Here is a 17846-nt window from a genome sequence, read left to right as displayed (position 1 = left end):
CAAATGATTGTGTGTTAGAAGTGCTTTCACTCTATACACATTAAGGTCGCATGTGAGCGAAATTTTTTATCTGATTTTAGACTTTGCTACGAGAATTATATTGCATTGTGAGTTTTTGCATGATTTGTATAATGGTCCAGTAAAATGACCTAAATTCTGAGACTGCAGCAATCAAGTACATTTTGGTTTATTATGCTGGTAAACAAATTAGAAATGAAAAATCATGAGCAAGGACAGATTAGATTTACCTTATGCTGAATTACTGCACAAATTTGATCATAATGGTTAGTTTTTGTGACGTAAGTAAGATAGGAAAATCTGTTTACAATCTTTTATTGGGGTTGGCTACACTTGGAGAAGTTAGGATTTAAGACGGTGGTGTATAAAAGAATTAGTGTTTATGTTGTTTAGAGTTCAAAGGCAGAAGGGGCCAAACTCGAAGAAAACTGATTCCTGAAATGTTCTGAAATGCAACAAAAGTAGGGTTTTATGGTTGGTTCACGTTGCTTTGGCTTGTAAAATTAGACAAGATTCTGTGCTGTTCAGTGCTGTGAATAATACTTCAGAATACTAATGGTACAAATTAGAACATAGGAAGAAAGAAAGTACGTTAAACTTGTTTAAAAAAATGCTCAAATCCTAATATTTGAAGGAACTAATAATGCATTTGGTAGTTTCTCTAATAAAGCTATAGGCCATAAATAGGGTCCAATAACTGAACTAGACTCTTACTAATAAAGAAATAGACACCTCTTGTAGCCAGAACGCATATTTGGCAGAAACAAATCCAAATTGTGGGCAGTCCCTGGATTGGGGTGGCTGATAGCTTTAGTCGTAGTTTCCTAGGTGATATTCTCTGACCATGCAATGGCACTTCCTCTGTTCCATATTTAACTCTCGAGGGAAGGACCTGATTAGAGGTTGGCAAGTCTAGATCAAATCTTAGGTTCTTGACACAATAGTTCAGTTCACCTCAGACTGGTCTTATGCTATTGCTTCTTTTTTTTTTTTCCGAGTAAATGCTTATTTATACTAGTTCATCTGCATCATTGCCTCTTTGTGTATATGATGCTTATCTTTTGCTTTGGTGCAGAGGAAGTTGCTGTCATCGTACGAGATTGAAACAGACACAACTGATTATGGTGATGCAGACAAAACCTTGTATAGTGAGCAGTCCAAGACTGTTGCTTAGCTTGGGCAGAAGAGTTTTGTTACTTACGGTGTTGGCTTGTGCACAACCACCCATCGTGATGGTGCCAGAGGAAAGTGCGACATTGTGACTCTTGATAATCTGCTGCACTGGTTTGCCTATAGTGAGGTCTTTGGCTACAGATTTTTGTGTTATGTATATATGTTAACAAGGAAAAATAAAAGGAATACATAGTGCGGGAATGTATAGTTGTTGAAGTTGTTTTCTGAAGGCTGATCCTGTATAGTGTACTAAGTGTAGGTCTTCTTGTTGTCAAGTTTTGCTTTTGATTAATCTACTGATAATGCGCAAGGCGCAATACCTAGCTAGTGTATGCCAGTGTAATCAATCCTATCTGGAAGCTATTTATTCTTGATTTACTTCGTATAATAATATTTGGTTCTTCATTGCTAGTGGATGTTTTATGTAGATTAAAAAGTCTGGTATTTATCTTTTTTCTCATGGGCTGCTAATGCTCAACAGTGTACCAAATCATTAAACCAGACATGGCCAATTTGAACCGGTCGATCCCAAGTTCAACACTAACCAGCAACCTTGTAATTCGATGTCATCTTTGTACCATGATTTAAAACATTTAAGTTGTTAATATCAAGCACATACACATGATCATATGAATGCTCGTATGACCAATGGAAATAGATCAATAGCAATCATCTCCGGATATGTGGAGTTCGATGCCCATTTTTATTATTATTATTTTTTTGTGTGTTGAGGGGGTGGTGGGGGATGGGGTGGGAAGCCTCCTTATACTCCCAAGTTGAAACCCGATAGGAACTATAAGCAAACAAACACATACAACCAAAATGCCAATATTAAAAATTGAAAATATCAGTCGTTCCTTGTAGTATGTTTTTTTTTTTCCTGTGTTTCCATATATACTGCTCAATTCTTTTTTTTTTTTTTTGAATTATATAGTGCTCAATTCTCGACCAAATTCTTAGGTACAAATGTGATTTTTCTTCTTCTTTCTTTTTTTCACTAGACTACCTATGTCGCAGATGAACCCTAAGATAAAATTGTATATCCACTACTGAAATTAGTTGAGTACCAGGAAGACAGCTCCAAAAGCACATACTGGTCTATTGCTCATGCCAAAATCTTATGTCAACCTGATTGCAAAGACTGCTTCGACCACGTCCACTTCCGGGAAAAGATGCTCCAAGTTCCTTCCCAAAAAGAGCATTGAACTTCCTGTGATTATCGTCTCTAGCAACATGAGGATCTAAAGACACAACAGAAATGAAAGATAGCAGAGAACTCATCACTATTTTATCTTAGTTCTGAATAACTTATCCCAAACATGATAAAAATTCATCACATAAATCTAGTTTATGGAGTAGTAAGGTACCTATAAAGTACTGATTTGGCATTTCAAGACCAGCAAAATTTGGTTGCTCATAGGTTGGGTAAAAATCTTGCATTGGGTTCAGCTCCCGTCCGTAACAAGCTATTTGATTAACGGGAAAATCAGGCATTACACCTCTCGGATGTCCATTTAGTTGGCGAGGAGGAAGTTTGTGTGGGATGGACATCTGTTGTAACAGCATATGATTAACAGGATGATCAAACATTGTTGGCTCACCATGAGTTTGCTGGAAACGAGAGGGTAGCACACTTGTAGAGCAAAACTTGTGGGGAGAATGAGTGGAAGGATAGGTCTTTGCCTTCGTGGAATTCCTCGCAGGATGCAGATAAGTTTGAGAACCTAGAGAATGCAAAAATGCCTGTCCCGTATATGGCTGAGTGTGATGTAACTGTGGGTAAGATTTCTGTGCACGAGTGTGATTAGAGGGCTCCAAGCCCACAAAGCCATAAGAAATACGGTCGGCAGTAGGATGTTCTGAATGCAGTTGAGAAGAGTTTTCATGACTGAGGGTGACATTTAGACCAGAGGGCTTCTCAGTATTATGAACCTGTGAACTTGGGCTAAACAACGAATTCTCATCAGATGGAAGCCAGAAGTCATCATCACCTGTAATCAGACTGTCCTCATCAGGTAAAAAGCAGTAGTCATCAAAGGTAATCAAACTGTCTTCATCAGGCAAACAAATTTCAATGGTTGAATCAGATTTTTCATCGAAGTCCCTGACAGGATTAAGTTTCAACCCCTCTTTAGGTTGGACTTTTGATCCAATTTTGGCCAGAATATCATCAGAGACCTGCTTGTTTCCCTTCATCTCACTTGAATCAGTTAGCGTATTGTAGCTTGAGGACATAATGCCTTCTTGATTGACCACACTGGGTCCATATTCATCAACTTTTGATGGAAAGAAACTGTTGTCCATCACTGGAGATGCAAACCCACAAGGCAGCGAAGCATCATCCTTTGTAACCCTGCATTGGGAACCCTTTTGGAGAAAAAGTGATGCATCAGTTAATTGCAACTCCTTTGTAAAACTAGTTCCACGTAGTGCTTCCTGATTGTCAGATTTTCCAGCATTCTCCGGGCCAAAAATGCTAATCACATTGCTGCCAGTGCCAACTTCAAAAAGAAGACTTTTATCTGGAGATGCTGCCAAATCTGTAAGGACTGTACCCTTCTGCAACAAAGAAAGAAGATGCTGTGATGCACCACACTGATTCGGAGAATTTGGCTGTCCATTTTCTGTATCATTAATGCTGCCATCTTGCTCATAGTGATGCTGGATTGAGTCATTTTCATTAATCTTGAATAAAAAGGATAGTTCAAGGTCCCCACATGTAAGAGCGCCTGTAGTCACAGTTGGTTTGTTACAACCAAATAATTGCTCAGAGATCCCAACTTTAGCAGATTGTGAGGTATATGTCGTAAGCTTGGGTGAAAGTTCATTTCCATTGGATAAGAGGCGGCTGGTCTCAGTGGCATTTCCATGAGGCATCCCATACACTTTAGATCCACCTCTCATGTTGCTAGAGATGCCACTACCATGTTTTTCATCTGGGGACAATGTTAAAATGGAAGTTTTAGATTCTCTATGTTCATCCCCACAGCTAAATTTTATGAACATTGATGCAGATATTGTAAATTTCCAGTAAAAAGAATATTACTCAAAGACTTTTGAACCCAAACATAATGAACTATGCACACAAGTATACCTTCTTCAACAGACTGAGGAGCAAATGCAGAAGAACATAATGCAAGGCTTTTGGTGTAATCAGACTGTGGACCAAAATAAAGGGTGTTAGGCTATAAATATAAATCATCCTTCAGAATGATTTTAAGTTGTCAACACTAGAAATTTAGCTTACAGCAAGAGAAATGATACAAAAGCTATTCAGAAAAGCTATATCTTTATATGATTATTAAGAAGTTAACCATCAGGTTTTCCCCCCACATACTCAATTATCAGCTGCATGGGATGAGAAGTTAAGAAAAGAACTGCGAATACAGTAAGTCTTGGTGTATTAGTTTCAAAAATGTAAACTATTCACCTTTGTTGCAGGGGAATGAGTTAAAGATTTTCTATCAAGATTCTCCTCAAAGAATCTGCTTGTAAAACCTGGGGTTATGGTCGGAATGGTAGCACAACCTTCTATGGAAGCTCTATTGTCAGAATTGTGGTTTGAAGCAGCGGGTGCTGCGTATTGCTCTGATTCATTGCATACATCCACAGGCCCCTTATCCTTTACAGAATCCTGTAGCAGTGCTACCATATCTGGGTCTAAATTTTCCTTACGATCATCTGAGATTTTGTTTTGCTTTTCTTGAATTTGGTTTTTCTGTTCCTTCCTCATCAACTCAAATGAAGCTGAGTAGGAAGAATTATAATGTTAGCATCTGGAGAGTAATTAATTGATAGATTATATTACCAAACTATTAAAGCAAGAATGTGCCAATCTACCTTTTCTCCTCCTTTCCTCCTCTGTTATCTCATGACTCAAGTGCTCAGAAGAGCCAAATGTTTCATCTTTATATGAGTCACTAATCTGCCTTCGTAAAGGAGGCACTGCCTGAAATAATAGCAAATTGCAAATTTCATCTCTATTTCTTTCGTTAAACTGTTTAATATTAGGACCAAAAGAGGAATGATAATTGTTAGATTATTGCCTAGATTCATAGATTTCACATGAAGCTGCTGAGTGTTCAGACCGCATTGGTACCAACTGAAAATGTATAATATTAAACAGACCTTATAGGGGCGTGGGGGCCGATATGGTTCATCACTCCTGTGGAGCAGACAACCTTTTTCTCGAACTCCTAGAGAAGAAGCCCCAGCTAGACATCCAGATACTCTTGGAAAAAAACCAGCTCCCAGAAGTCCATCATGTCCAGAATTTTGCCATGAATGTCGAGATAGGTTGTCATAACATTTTCCAGAATCTGGATTACAACATGAATGGTTTAACTAGGCATAAAATCCAATGCAACTTCAACCTCCATATGCTAGCCAGCTCCTCACAAGCTGTATTCCCCCAAAAATTACTAGGAAATATCATGTTAGGACTAAGCAATAAGACAACACAGTGAAAGCCATATGTGGTAATGTATCAGATATACATCAAAATACTCTAGGAAAAGCACCAGTTGCTTCTATTGGTTATTTTATTAGGGGTTTTTTTTATAACCAATGTAGACAGTAATTACCGTTCGTTCTCTTAACTGAATTGTAATTAAACTCGCACTGAAAATAAACTTCTGCAACTTGAGCGGCTCAGCTAGGGCACAAGAGAATCATCGACAGGGGGGACTTTTGTTGCTCTCCACAGCGCTTTTCAACTCCTAGGATTTCAGCATATTCTAGCTTTTCAACAAAGGTCAAAATAGGTTTTTGATAACATCTTGACTCGCAATTATCATATGAATGGCTCAAGAAGCCACATAATCTGATTGCAACTTTTAGCTTCCATAGGGTAGCTACAGCAAGGTTATTATCCAGAGAAAATCCTAGGAAGCTCAATTTTGATTAGATCCTTCTAGGATTAACAGGGAAAAAAAGAAAGAAAAAAAAGAAAGAAAAGAACACCAAAGTACTAAATCACAGTGTATCAAACAGTCAAACAAGCTCAAATTTTGTAACAAACACTGAATTCCAAGAGATATGGGCCTATTCTAAAACTGAATGGCACAGTGTTCAACATGAAGGCGCTGATACAATATCTTAGTCAACTGGTTTGCTTTAGATGCAAAGCTTTCTTAAAGAGAATACTTCATTATAAGGCATTGGAAACATTTTGTTTTTGGTTTTTTTGATAAATAATTCAATTCATTGATATGCGCAAAGGGACATTAATTGATAAATAATTTCAAACATTTTGTCATGGACATTACAATTGGAATTTCAGTCCTTTTGTGTTTTTATTGGTACGAGTCTTATGAACAATTTAGGACTTTGCACTCAACCTTCCTAACTTAAGGCTACAGTTCCGTAATTTAAGACTACAGTTTGGTAAGAACTTAAACTACTTACTAAATCTGAAAAACTTAAAAATGGTCGAACTTTTTCCCAATTGGAAAGTACATTCACGATCAAGTAAGGATACTGTCATATCTTTCTGTTAAAAAAATGCAAGTTTATACTTGCCAAGACAAAATGAGGAGCTTTACTCATTCAGTCATTCTTACCACTCATGCCAAAACCGTATTGACAGCCCTCCATATCAACAAGGTGATGATAGATACTTAACTTAGGTTGTACAGCCTGCATAGCTTTAGATCCCTAAACTAAGATCCCACACACATATGCTTAGGAATAATATAAGTAATACTAAAACTACTCGGAGTTGTCTTCTTTTTGTATACTTAGAGGCGTCTTACACTTTTAATGATATGTGTCAATTACTTAATAAAAATAAAAATAAAAAATAAAAAAACTATTAGGTGTTGTCTAAAAGAGCCTTTCTTGCTTCTTGCTTCAACTGATTATATTTTAGTGCCTTCTTCTTACAATCAACGCACTTGTGGATCTCCACAGTACAAGACCAAACCATTTTGGTTGACTTCCTTCATACTCGCCAATTATTGTTGCCTGTTTTACTTCTCAACATTTTAATCTCGCTAATTTTTAGAATAAGAACTTTTTTTTTGATAAGTAATTTTTAGAATAAGAACTTCAGGTTAATCTATAATTCATATACACTAATTTTAAGATTCCCATAAACATTCAAACACACAGTAATTAAAATATAAGTTTTTTTGTTTTAATCTACATATCCCTGACATATTACTAAAAACTCAAAAATTGAAGTTGGGCAATTCAGATGCTTCTCTCGGACAATAGTGGAAATGCAAAATGAATATCCACAACATACATAAACGATAAAAGATACTCTGAAAAATAAATTGGAAGGTCAAACATAATATGAGTGAAACTTAAACCACGCACCTGAGCCACGCGAAGACTGTGATGAACGATTGGATGCATCATGTTCACTGGTTTGTAAACAAAACCCATATTAAAGACAATCCAATCGACCACGGACCACGTACTAGTAGTAAACATAAACATTAAGAAATGCAACGAAAACTAAATCTAGCAAGCAACTATTGATGTTCTTACCGTAAAATCGATAGGTCCAACCCACATGGTAACTGTTTGCATGTATCCAACTCGGCTAAAGAAATTAGAAATTCTCTTGTATATGAAACTTTTGGTTGTCTGAATCGTTGAAACAAGAGATAAGTCACCATCTAAACAGAAACAGTAATAATGCGCCAAGAACATGCCAACATTAAGCAAGTGGTACTCTGAGGCACAGATTACACAGAATGAACGATTGATTTTACATAATCTAGGCGATTTTAAGACTCAGAATTTCATTTCCTCCCCCATTTCTCTCAGCAACCAAACAGTAGGCATCATAAAAAATATATAATGTAATAATTAAAATATGATAAGACATATTGCAATTATAATAATGAACTATAATATTATATTGCATAAAAGTGAACATCCAAAGATGTAATAAAATAATTACTTGTGAAGTTCTTCGACAGTTCCATCGGATTCACTCTGTACAATCGAACTCCGATTTTCACTTGCTGTGCTCATTTTCTCGGGAAAATTCAACGTTTGATCTAAATGAGTTTTCTTCAAATCTTAATCTTCTATTCTCAAAGCCTAAGTTCCTTAACTGCACCAACTTCAATCACCTACAAAAACGTTACGTATTAAGTGCGTGTATTCATAAAACCCAAACGATCAAGGCCTTTAGACTAAAATGTACATTCTATAATAATCTGTAAGCGTCTGTATGAAGGTACAGTGACTGAGGACCGAACTATCGCTGCTGCAAAAGCGGACTTTTGAAGTTTTTCTATGAAGATTCTCTCGCCAAAAGTGACAGGCAAATGTCTAGGGCGTTGTTGTGAGATGTGCGTTTGGGAGCAAAGAAAGTGTGAAAAACTTTTCTTGTAAGAGAAGGTGGTGACGCTGAGGTACAGAGGATGGACCACCCAATCTCTAGCATTATGATGCTACAGCTATAGAGGACTGCACCATATATGGCAGTTGGATGTGATCAAGTGTGACAATGTATTTTACGCTTATAATGAACTTACCATGAAATGTATGCCACGTATTGATATACGACCGACTTGCTACATCGTGGATTTTGACTGGCTCGCTCCTGGTTCAGATTTTACGGCTTCCAGACTGACTGTAGACTCTAGACGATAGAATAAGGGTCTGTTTGAGATTGAGTTTGAGAAATAGAATTTTTAAATCAAAAAGACTTTTTGTACAAAAGTTTCATTTTTAAACTTTTGTTAAAAGTTACGCTTTTTAAACCCTTAAAAGTGTTTTTAATTTATTTACCAAACAAATATTTTTTTCTTTAAACGGACATTTTGAAAAATATTACTTCAACACTTAGAAAACCAATTCAGTCTATTAGTTTCCTGTCCAAATTGTTGACATGATATGATTTTTAATGTATCAATCACATTAAAAATAGTGAACATTAACATATCTGTCAACAAATAAGCCAAGTTACAAGTTAGAGCTGTTCCAAAGTTGAGTTCTTAAAAAAAAAAAAAAAGTTTAGAATTTACTATTTTAGTATTTTCCATGTATAAAAATCATTAATTTTCTGATTCAAAATCACATCAAATTATTTAATTTTAAGGGAAAATAAAAAATTTTATCCTTGGGTTTTTTGGGGTATTTCAAAGATTCTAAAAAGACAAAGAATCATTACTTGAGTTTTCATTATTTTAAAAATCAATCATTCTATTCTATCAGCCTTTTCAAACAAATTACTAGCCTAACAAAAAATTCCCTTCCTTTTGTTTTTTTAAAAATTTTTTATTCAAGGCATAATTATAATTTGCAGAATCTCCTGAGTTTAAAATGTTAAGGATTCAAAAGTTTTTTTTTTTTGGAAATATAAGAATTATTTTTTTAAGTTATACATCACATTTTTATCTTGCTTTGTTAGTGAGACACTGTTAATTAGTTTATTTATTTTTTATTTTAACGAGGACTAATCTAAGTAGTGTTGCATTAAGATAAAAATGTAATTTTTAACTTTTTTTTTTTTTAATTTTTTTTTTAGTGCATCCAAATCTAAAAAGATGGGCTCCTCTCCCGGCCCAGAAAGTGGGTTGGACCCAAATGCTTATCAGGTCGCCGGATAAGTTAGGCCCACTGTAGACCATACTATTATATATATAAAGCACCCATTTCGGCTAGGGCATTTCATTAGGGTTTCAGTGCTCCTCTACTCGCTCTTTTCTCTCCTGTTCTCGCAGTAACCAGGGCTCGAATTGTCCTCGCCTTCCAATCATGGTCTCTCTCTCTCTCTCTCCGTGTGCGTGTGTGTGTTGGGCGTGTCCAATGTATTAATGTTTTGTTTTGTTCAATTTTCAGATTATAACAGAGAAGAACCGGAGAGAGATCTCCAAGTACCTTTTCCAAGGTACCATCTCTCTCTCGCTTGCATTTGCTTCATTTTTTTTAATAAAAAAATTAATCTGTTTTTTTATTGTTCAATTTATGTGATTTTGGTTACTGAGAAAACTGATGATAGTAAAAGAATAGAAGATAAAATTAGAAAATTTGGACTTCTGTGCTTAACGTTGTTGTTCCGTTTTCTGAGATGCTTAAGAATTGAAACCATAAATGTGTGAGAACGGCCCGCCACTTCCTATAATTAATCAAAAACCAAAAACTTCAAGAAAGAAAAATCTCAAATCGACTATAATCAACAGAACAGTGGTATGTAAATTGAGTGGAGGATAATCGTTTCTAATTTGATTGTGCAAAATGAAAACCTTTTGGCCCAAATTTGGATGTTGTGAAAAGTTAAAGAGGCAAAGAGCAATATATGGGTTTTTCATCGAGAAATAAATATAGACCCATTAAGCCTAGTGACTGCTTGACGCTCAATGGTTTTTTTTGGGGTAGGGGGGGATTATTTTTATTTTTATTTTTACGGCTTTTCTTTCCTCTTTCTAGGAAAGCAAATGTGTGAAAGTTAAAAGATTGAGTAATTATATTTTCTCCTTTTCAAAGAAATCAACATAGAGGATAAGATACAATGGAAGTTAAATAGTTGGATTTGGTCTGCTTGGCGGTTTCTGATAATTTTCTTGCTGTAATTGACATTAATTTTTTGTTTTACATTTCTTGTGTGGTTGCTGGTTTTGCCCTTTTTTTTTTAAAAAAAAAAACCGAGTATAGAATTTCTGTTTTGGCATCTCTTGATGCATTTTCTTACCTACAGAGGGAGTCTGCTATGCAAAGAAGGATTTCAATCTTGCAAAACACCCAGAGATCGATGTCCCGAATCTGCAGGTGATTAAGCTAATGCAAAGCTTTAAATCAAAGGGGTATGTGCGTGAGACTTTCGCATGGATGCACTATTACTGGTACCTCACGAATGATGGAATTGAGTTTCTGAGAACTTATCTCAATCTTCCATCTGAAATCGTGCCTGCCACCTTGAAGAAATCTTCAAAGCCTCCTAGCAGGCCGTTTGGAGGCCCACCTGGTGACCGTCCACGGTATTATAAGATATCCTGCATATTTTTGTTTTATGGACCTCGTTAGTTTAATGCTTTATTCGTATGTTCTTATTTGTTGTTGTTGTGGTGTTTTTTTTCCTAGTGGTCCACCTCGATTTGAGGGAGGTTCAAGGTTTGGTGATCGTGATGGGTACCGTGGAGGTCCACGTGGGCCTCCGGGTGAGTTTGGTGGTGACAAAGGAGGAGCCCCCCCTGACTTCCAGCCCTCTTACAGGGTAATTCAACTCTTCCTGGATGTTTTGAATAGACTTCAGTTTGTTTATGTTGTAGTTGGTTTGTTTGTTACTGGTAATTATACTATTCTATTATGATGCGTAGTCTGGTAATGGATCTTGTAATGTCAAGGTGGAAGTGTTCAATTGAGCATGCAGCTTTCATGCATCTGTGTACTATGTAATTAGTCTGCATTTTTGTTGTTAGATGAAGTTAATGTTGTAAGCATATTAGTTTCAATCAACTTACAAATTTTGCAAGCAGATTAATGTTGAGTCTACATGTGATAATAAGTATTGTCCATTCTATTCAATCACTAAAACTATAAGTTATTTTGAGCTTTTATTCTGCAGATTGTTTCAGGTGTCACCTATAAAAAAAATAAGAGATTGTTTCAGTTTTCTAGCTTGTTGGGATATATTAAGTTGAGATGAATTGTAGTCTCATGACATGTAGTTTTACTATATGTGTTGTCTTGTCGCATTTCTGAAGAATATCGCTGGTTATCGAATGTTATTGGTGCTTCTCCTGTTATTCTTGTGTTGTATATTTCTAGTTATCATGCCAATGTGTTTATTATCTCTTGAAAAACTATGAATATTACCTGGGTGTTAATCACCATATATTGCTCACACAATATTTAGCATCTTAAGATTTGTTTCTCTACCTTTAGATTTTCATGATTGCCTACCAAATGTTTTTGTGGCGTTGATATTCTTAGTGATTATTTCATTTGCTCCCTTGATATTACAGGGTTCTGGTGGACGCCCTGGCTTTGGTCGTGGCAGTGGAGGTATTGGTGCAGCTCCCCCTAGTTCAAGTTTTTCGTGAAATGATGCTGCTTCTTCATATTCTATAGTTCCTGAGCTTAGTATTTAGGAAGCATACAGCAAAGTTGTCAGATTCCAGTAGTATTAAGATAATGAGCTATATATTCCTTGAGTTTTTTGTTTGACGGGAACTAGAAAATCATGTGCCTCATTCATGATTATAAATTTTTTTGCTTATTAAAAGCATTTTTTAAACTGATTCCTGGACGATATGTTTCCACATCTTTCAAGTAGATTATTTTTCCTGCCAATGGGTGTGATCTCGCTCTCTTCACCGCCAAACTTTCTTCATTCGTCCCAGGAAATGATGCATTGTTAACAGCTCGATCAATTCATTCAAATTCGTGGTAATTTCGCTAGATGGTGTTTGTCTTGTCTTTTTACGTGCACAATGAGGTGGTGGTAACTTATTGCGTCGAAAAATAAGGTTCACACACATAGATATGTATATGGGAACCCCGGCCCCGCCAAAAATTCGGTTCTTTCCAAACAAATTCTTAATTCCTCATCACTTCAAGGCACCCCCACTTTAAGGAAGCTTAAGAGGCTTATATTATCTAAGAATTATTATCAGTAAACTTGATCTCCTGCCCATATCATGGTTAGATCAAGGCTATACGCTTTGCAAAAACAATCCAGAAAAGTAGGAAAAAGATGGGATGCAGTAGAAGTTACATAAAATTTCTACAACCCCACCGCTATCGTCAGCATACTCCAGCTCCTCATCACTATCCTGCTTAGTTGGTTGTGGATGCAATGATACCTTTGAGTATGAAGGAACAACAAATTGTTGCCCTATTACAACCTGGAGGCTAAGAAATTTCAAAACACCATACAAACTACATATAGTCATAAATCACAAAAGGGTCATAACTTTCAATATTTGGACCTTGCAATTATTATTTTTCAAAAAAGAAAGATGAATTAGAAAAGACACAAATAATATATATATATATACCAAAACTTAATGAAGCAGATAGGAAATTTAATTAATTAAGTTGGTTCAAAATTGGCCGAGCAGGTGGATTTTACAGCTAAAAAGGGGTGGCACCACTTTGGAGTCATGTGCACTCCAAAAGCAGATGTCCTTAAGTTTTGCTTGTTCGCTTCTTTATATATGTTTACTGTATATCATAGTCTTGATTACCCTCCTTTTTTCCGGACTCCGGAGAAAGTGCCCACCTTAAATTACCTTTCATGCAACAAAGACTTAACAACGAAAATGTATGAAGAAGGATAAAAACACATAGCCGCATTCTTAGCGATCAAGGTAATATAGAAGAAGAAAGCTTAACAAAAAATTAGAGCTTAAGAGTCTTCAGCTTAATTTCATAACCAAGAACATCTCTACCAATCATTCCATATCGGTGGATACCCAATGTCAGAACCCTATAAGTAGATCAACAGTCTTGATTACATTGCACTTCTCTTTTTTTTTATATGTAATATCATTATTATTAGCACAAAGGGGTACAACCCTAGTACACAAGGAGCATACAAGAGAACCTCTAATCCTTTTTCTTTTTTTCTTTTTTCTTTTTTTTGATAATTATAAGGGAAACCCAAATCTGGAGAAAAATAAGAACAAAAATTCAAAAAACCTGAGAAACTAGAAATATTCACTTATGAAATTCTACATTCATACAAATATGCTGTCAATCAAGTAGATTTCCAATCCCATAACAATATTGCTATATCCGTTTCCAATGAATTTATTCCCTCACAATAAAAATTTTAGTCTAACATATGGACTTGTAATCAGTAAACATCTTGTTGCCATGTAGTTTGTGAACCAACCCAACAGTAAGATGAACTGGAGAAGAATAATAATTTTTTTTGATAAGTAATGGAAGTTTTATTAAAAAGCGTAAGGCGCCCTTAAGTACATAGGAAGCAAAAGAAGAATAATTTAGCAGTTCAAACATGTGGAGGTGTTTGTTAAACACCACGGTACTGTTCATTCTCCACCGCATTGTTCATGGATAAAAATAATAAAAAAATAATAATAATGATTGATATGTGAAAATGAAAAAGTGGTATTGGAAAGTAAAAAATTTTGTTTTGTAGTGATTTTTTTATTTGAATAGTAATAAAAGGTAAATGATTTGATATAAAAAGTGAATGATTTAATATAAAAGTAAGAATGTTTTTTTTGAAAAAAATGAAGTGAATAGTGTGGTGGGAGGATGATAAAACCACGCCAGGTTCCAAAACTGCTCCTGACTTCATAACCACTCCATCACATACTATTGCATGCATTATCTTGCAGTCATCTTCAATAATGACATTATCCCATATATAGGAACCTTCTATTGAAACATTTGATCCTATAGTACAACCTTCCCCAACAACTGAATTTGAAATCTTAGTGTTGCTCTCAATCTTGATACTATTTCCAATAAGAGTGAAAGGACCAATTTCTGCAGACCGAGATTGCACTACTTCTGGTATAAAAATAAAAAATAAAAACCCCAAAGTTTATTAAATCGTGTTTAATGGAGAAATTACAACAGAATATGTAACACATGTAACCAACTACATAGATTATTGACCAATTAGATCTTTCATCATTACCCGATGCTCGATACATCCCCTGTCTTTCAAATTTGGTGGCAGAGTTCCCAAAGAACTTAACATCTGGCAGTGCCGGTTGGACAGATTAACTGATTACCGATTACCGACTTTAACCGAACCGATATTGACCGTAACCGATAGTTATCGGTCGGTAATCGGTTAAAAATTTTATACCGATAAGCTTATCAGTCGGTTAAAAATTTTTTATCGGTTAACCGATATGACCAATATGACCGATAAGTTATTTTAATTTTTAATTTTTTAAAATTTTATATTTATTATTAAAAGTTTAAACCAAAACGACGTCGAATTTCCTTCCAATGAAGAATTTCAATTTTGCCATTTTGAATCAGATAAAGCTTGATTTTTTGGTTGACATATTTTGTTCATTGGAACGAAATGGGCTTCCAGAAGCTAGAACAGTAGAATCGATTCTGCATTTCTGCTCATGGAGCAATCTCAGATGATGCTCCCAATAAGAGAAAGAGTTTATTATATTAATATAAACTAAAAGATTAAAAAAAAAGAAAAAAAAGCCTAATAAAAAGCCCACAAAACTCAATCTAGCAATTCTCAAATTAATTTTTGGCCCAATTAGCAATTAGTAAAAAAACCCAATAAAAAGCCCACAAAACCCAAATCGGTTTAACCGACCGATTAACTGACCGGTTAACCGATTACCGATTTGACTGATAATTTTCGGTTAAGACTTCTTATCGGTCGGTAATCGGTTAAGATTTGATTAACCGATAGCTTATCGGTTAACCGACCGATAAGTCCATTAACCGGTCTTAACCGACCGATACCCAGCCCTAATTGGCACAAATGGGTATGTCCTCCTCTGGCTTATGTCCTTACTAATAGTGTCATAGCTTCGGAAGTTATCAATTCTAGCCGCATAACTTGAGTGAATTTCATGAGTGAAGATTTTGTAGTCCATAATCTGATAGAAAATATGGATATCTTAGAAGTGTGAAATGAAAAACACCAAAACCAACAGAAAATGTCTAATTATTGGAACATACTATCAACAAGAGGGAAGCAAATATAAGCCAATAAAATGTTATTCATTGTAAATGAGCATACTAAATGTTTTGACTTCTTTTAAATGAGCCAAAATGGAAGAGAAGTCTTCATAACATAACTAGATACTAAGAAAAAAAAATAATGAAAAAAATCTGAGATGCTTAAACATTGTAGAAAAATGAAAATTTATGATTCTGCTAAGGGAACTTTTTTACTCAATTAATGAAACGACATCTATAGTCATGCATGCATAAAAGAGTGTATGTATTTTTTTCATTGGGTGCACAGAAGGAATGTAGAACACATCCATTCTGTTAACCACCCTCCTATCAAAGATATCTACACAAGTTTGTGACAAATGCTGAGATATTAATAAAATTTCTATCTACATTTTCTAATCAAATAAGGTTCAATTTACACTTTGAAAACATACTTAGAAACTAATACAGGGAGACATGAGTTGGCAGGGGGATCCATCATCTTATTATGTATCTGTGTCTTTGCAACACACATATGTAAAATGTGTAGAAGAGGGCGCTTGTCAGCGTACCAGCAGATTATTTGCACATGAAAGTAACTAAATTTAGCTTACAGAAGAGATGTATAATGAGTTACACATACATCATCAGCTAGCAAGCCCTTGACAAAATGGCTTCGTAGATGTTGATAATCAAAATTGTCTGTAAAAAGGCTAAGCACTTCTGGCGAGCAGATGTCAATATAGCAATCCTACAGAGAATAAATTAATAATTGAGCAAAAATTTGTATCGCAGGTCTCCTTTGAGAAGAGACATATAAATGAAGAGAAAACTAATAATAATTTCAGATAGAATGCCAATGCATCTACTGACAACAAACTGAAGCAGCCACAGCATGGAGTGTAAATGCAGATTTAGCCAGTAACAATAGTATATTGCCTTCTTATGCTTGGCACACACACACAGCACTAAAAGCAACCATCCATTCCTCAAAAACAGTGCCCAAAGAAAATGAGACATAAGCGAGAATGGGTCCTTTAAAGTACAAGAAGCAGCCCATGCGCATTCACTACCTCAGCGATTTCAGAAAATCTTGGACTGAGACAACGGCGAGACATGAATACCATCACTATATAAGGACAAAGAAACACTTTAGATACCTTCTTAGAAAATTGTAACAGGCAAGCATTATAATGTCAAGTAATATTGGCTATCAAAGCGAATCAAAACTCAAGCAATTTCCTTATTATCGAATTGAGTAAATCCACTGCAGTGTTTGATATCCTTCATCACTCTACAATAAATTTTGGTCATTGTCATGATAAAAATAACTTCTTAGAGAAACAGCTATATTGTAAGAAGACAAATTAGCACTAGTTTGAAGACCAAAACAAAAGCCACAGGGAGGAGGAATTTACCACTAATAGATTACTACGAAAGCTGAAAATAAATCTTATTTTTATAAGGTACGTACTCTGAAAATAAAACTAAAAGATTTTGAGGGAAAGATTCAAGAAATAAACCTGTGCATCGTTGTGCAAAGAAATCGATGGATTTTCAGTGAGCAGCAACTTATCAAGACATATCACCCCTTTTGAATAGTCTGCCTTGTCCTCATAATATAAAAGCTGCTTCGTATTAGGATCTATTGCCATAAACAGCTCATCAGTACCAAGTCGAGATTGGCAAGTAATTGGACAAGGCTTTGACGGTCTAATAACCATGGTCATTACAGCATTACTATCTTTCTTCTTTCTCTCCTTATGTTCTTTAAGCACCTGCGTAAGTGACATGTTGCTCACAGTGTCTCCGCTAATAAGGATGAAATCTCCAGTTATCTTCGAAAGCCACAGAAGACGATAACTTCATTACACTATGAAACAGCAAGTTCTAAATGAAAGCATAGGTGGAACTACATTCATTAAGAACAAATAATTAAAATTGAATGGAACGAAGGAAATTCCAACTTCTCATAAAGACAGAAATATAAGATGGGAAATTGAGACATGGACATACCACATTGCGCTCATAAATTACGCGCAAAGCATCATCAACATTGATAGAATCGTGGA

The 17846-nt window shown here is 35.4% G+C and overlaps 4 protein-coding genes across 4 annotated transcripts in view; 2 read left to right on the top strand and 2 right to left on the bottom strand.

Annotated features, from left to right (window-relative positions):
- The window catches only part of LOC132161929 (protein REVEILLE 6), a 32001-nt gene extending 30399 nt beyond the window's left edge, over positions 1 to 1602 (top strand). The window contains exon 8 of the mRNA XM_059572161.1: positions 1094 to 1602. Within this exon, the coding sequence (XP_059428144.1) occupies positions 1094 to 1192 (99 nt within the window). The 3' untranslated portion in view covers positions 1193 to 1602. The remainder of the gene's footprint in view (positions 1 to 1093) is intronic.
- Positions 1603 to 2133: 531 nt separating this feature from the next.
- On the bottom strand, positions 2134 to 8206 carry LOC132161918 (uncharacterized). Its single transcript, XM_059572141.1, has 9 exons — positions 8105 to 8206; positions 7687 to 7785; positions 7513 to 7559; positions 5320 to 5510; positions 5032 to 5140; positions 4622 to 4938; positions 4286 to 4349; positions 2559 to 4127; positions 2134 to 2432 (listed from the first exon to the last, which is right to left on the bottom strand). The coding sequence occupies exons 1-9, from the start codon at positions 8176 to 8178 to the stop codon at positions 2290 to 2292; spliced, it is 2613 nt and encodes an 870-aa protein (XP_059428124.1). The 5' UTR covers positions 8179 to 8206; the 3' UTR covers positions 2134 to 2289.
- Positions 8207 to 9839: 1633 nt separating this feature from the next.
- On the top strand, positions 9840 to 12406 carry LOC132161949 (small ribosomal subunit protein eS10z-like). Its single transcript, XM_059572179.1, has 5 exons — positions 9840 to 9915; positions 9997 to 10045; positions 10853 to 11132; positions 11236 to 11368; positions 12120 to 12406. Exons 1-5 carry the CDS (start codon positions 9913 to 9915, stop codon positions 12195 to 12197), a joined length of 543 nt encoding a protein of 180 aa, XP_059428162.1. The 5' UTR covers positions 9840 to 9912; the 3' UTR covers positions 12198 to 12406.
- A 403-nt stretch (positions 12407 to 12809) lies between these two features.
- The window catches only part of LOC132189028 (uncharacterized), an 8374-nt gene continuing 3337 nt past the window's right edge, over positions 12810 to 17846 (bottom strand). The window contains 1 exon segment of the mRNA XM_059603505.1: positions 12810 to 13001. Coding sequence (XP_059459488.1) covers positions 12810 to 13001 — 192 coding nt within the window.

This window comes from Corylus avellana, chromosome ca1 (genome assembly GCF_901000735.1).
Source record: "Corylus avellana chromosome ca1, CavTom2PMs-1.0".
NCBI lineage: Eukaryota > Viridiplantae > Streptophyta > Magnoliopsida > Fagales > Betulaceae > Corylus > Corylus avellana.
The sequence above is the reverse complement of the archived record's forward strand: the minus strand, read 5'-3'. Positions and strand labels throughout refer to the sequence as shown.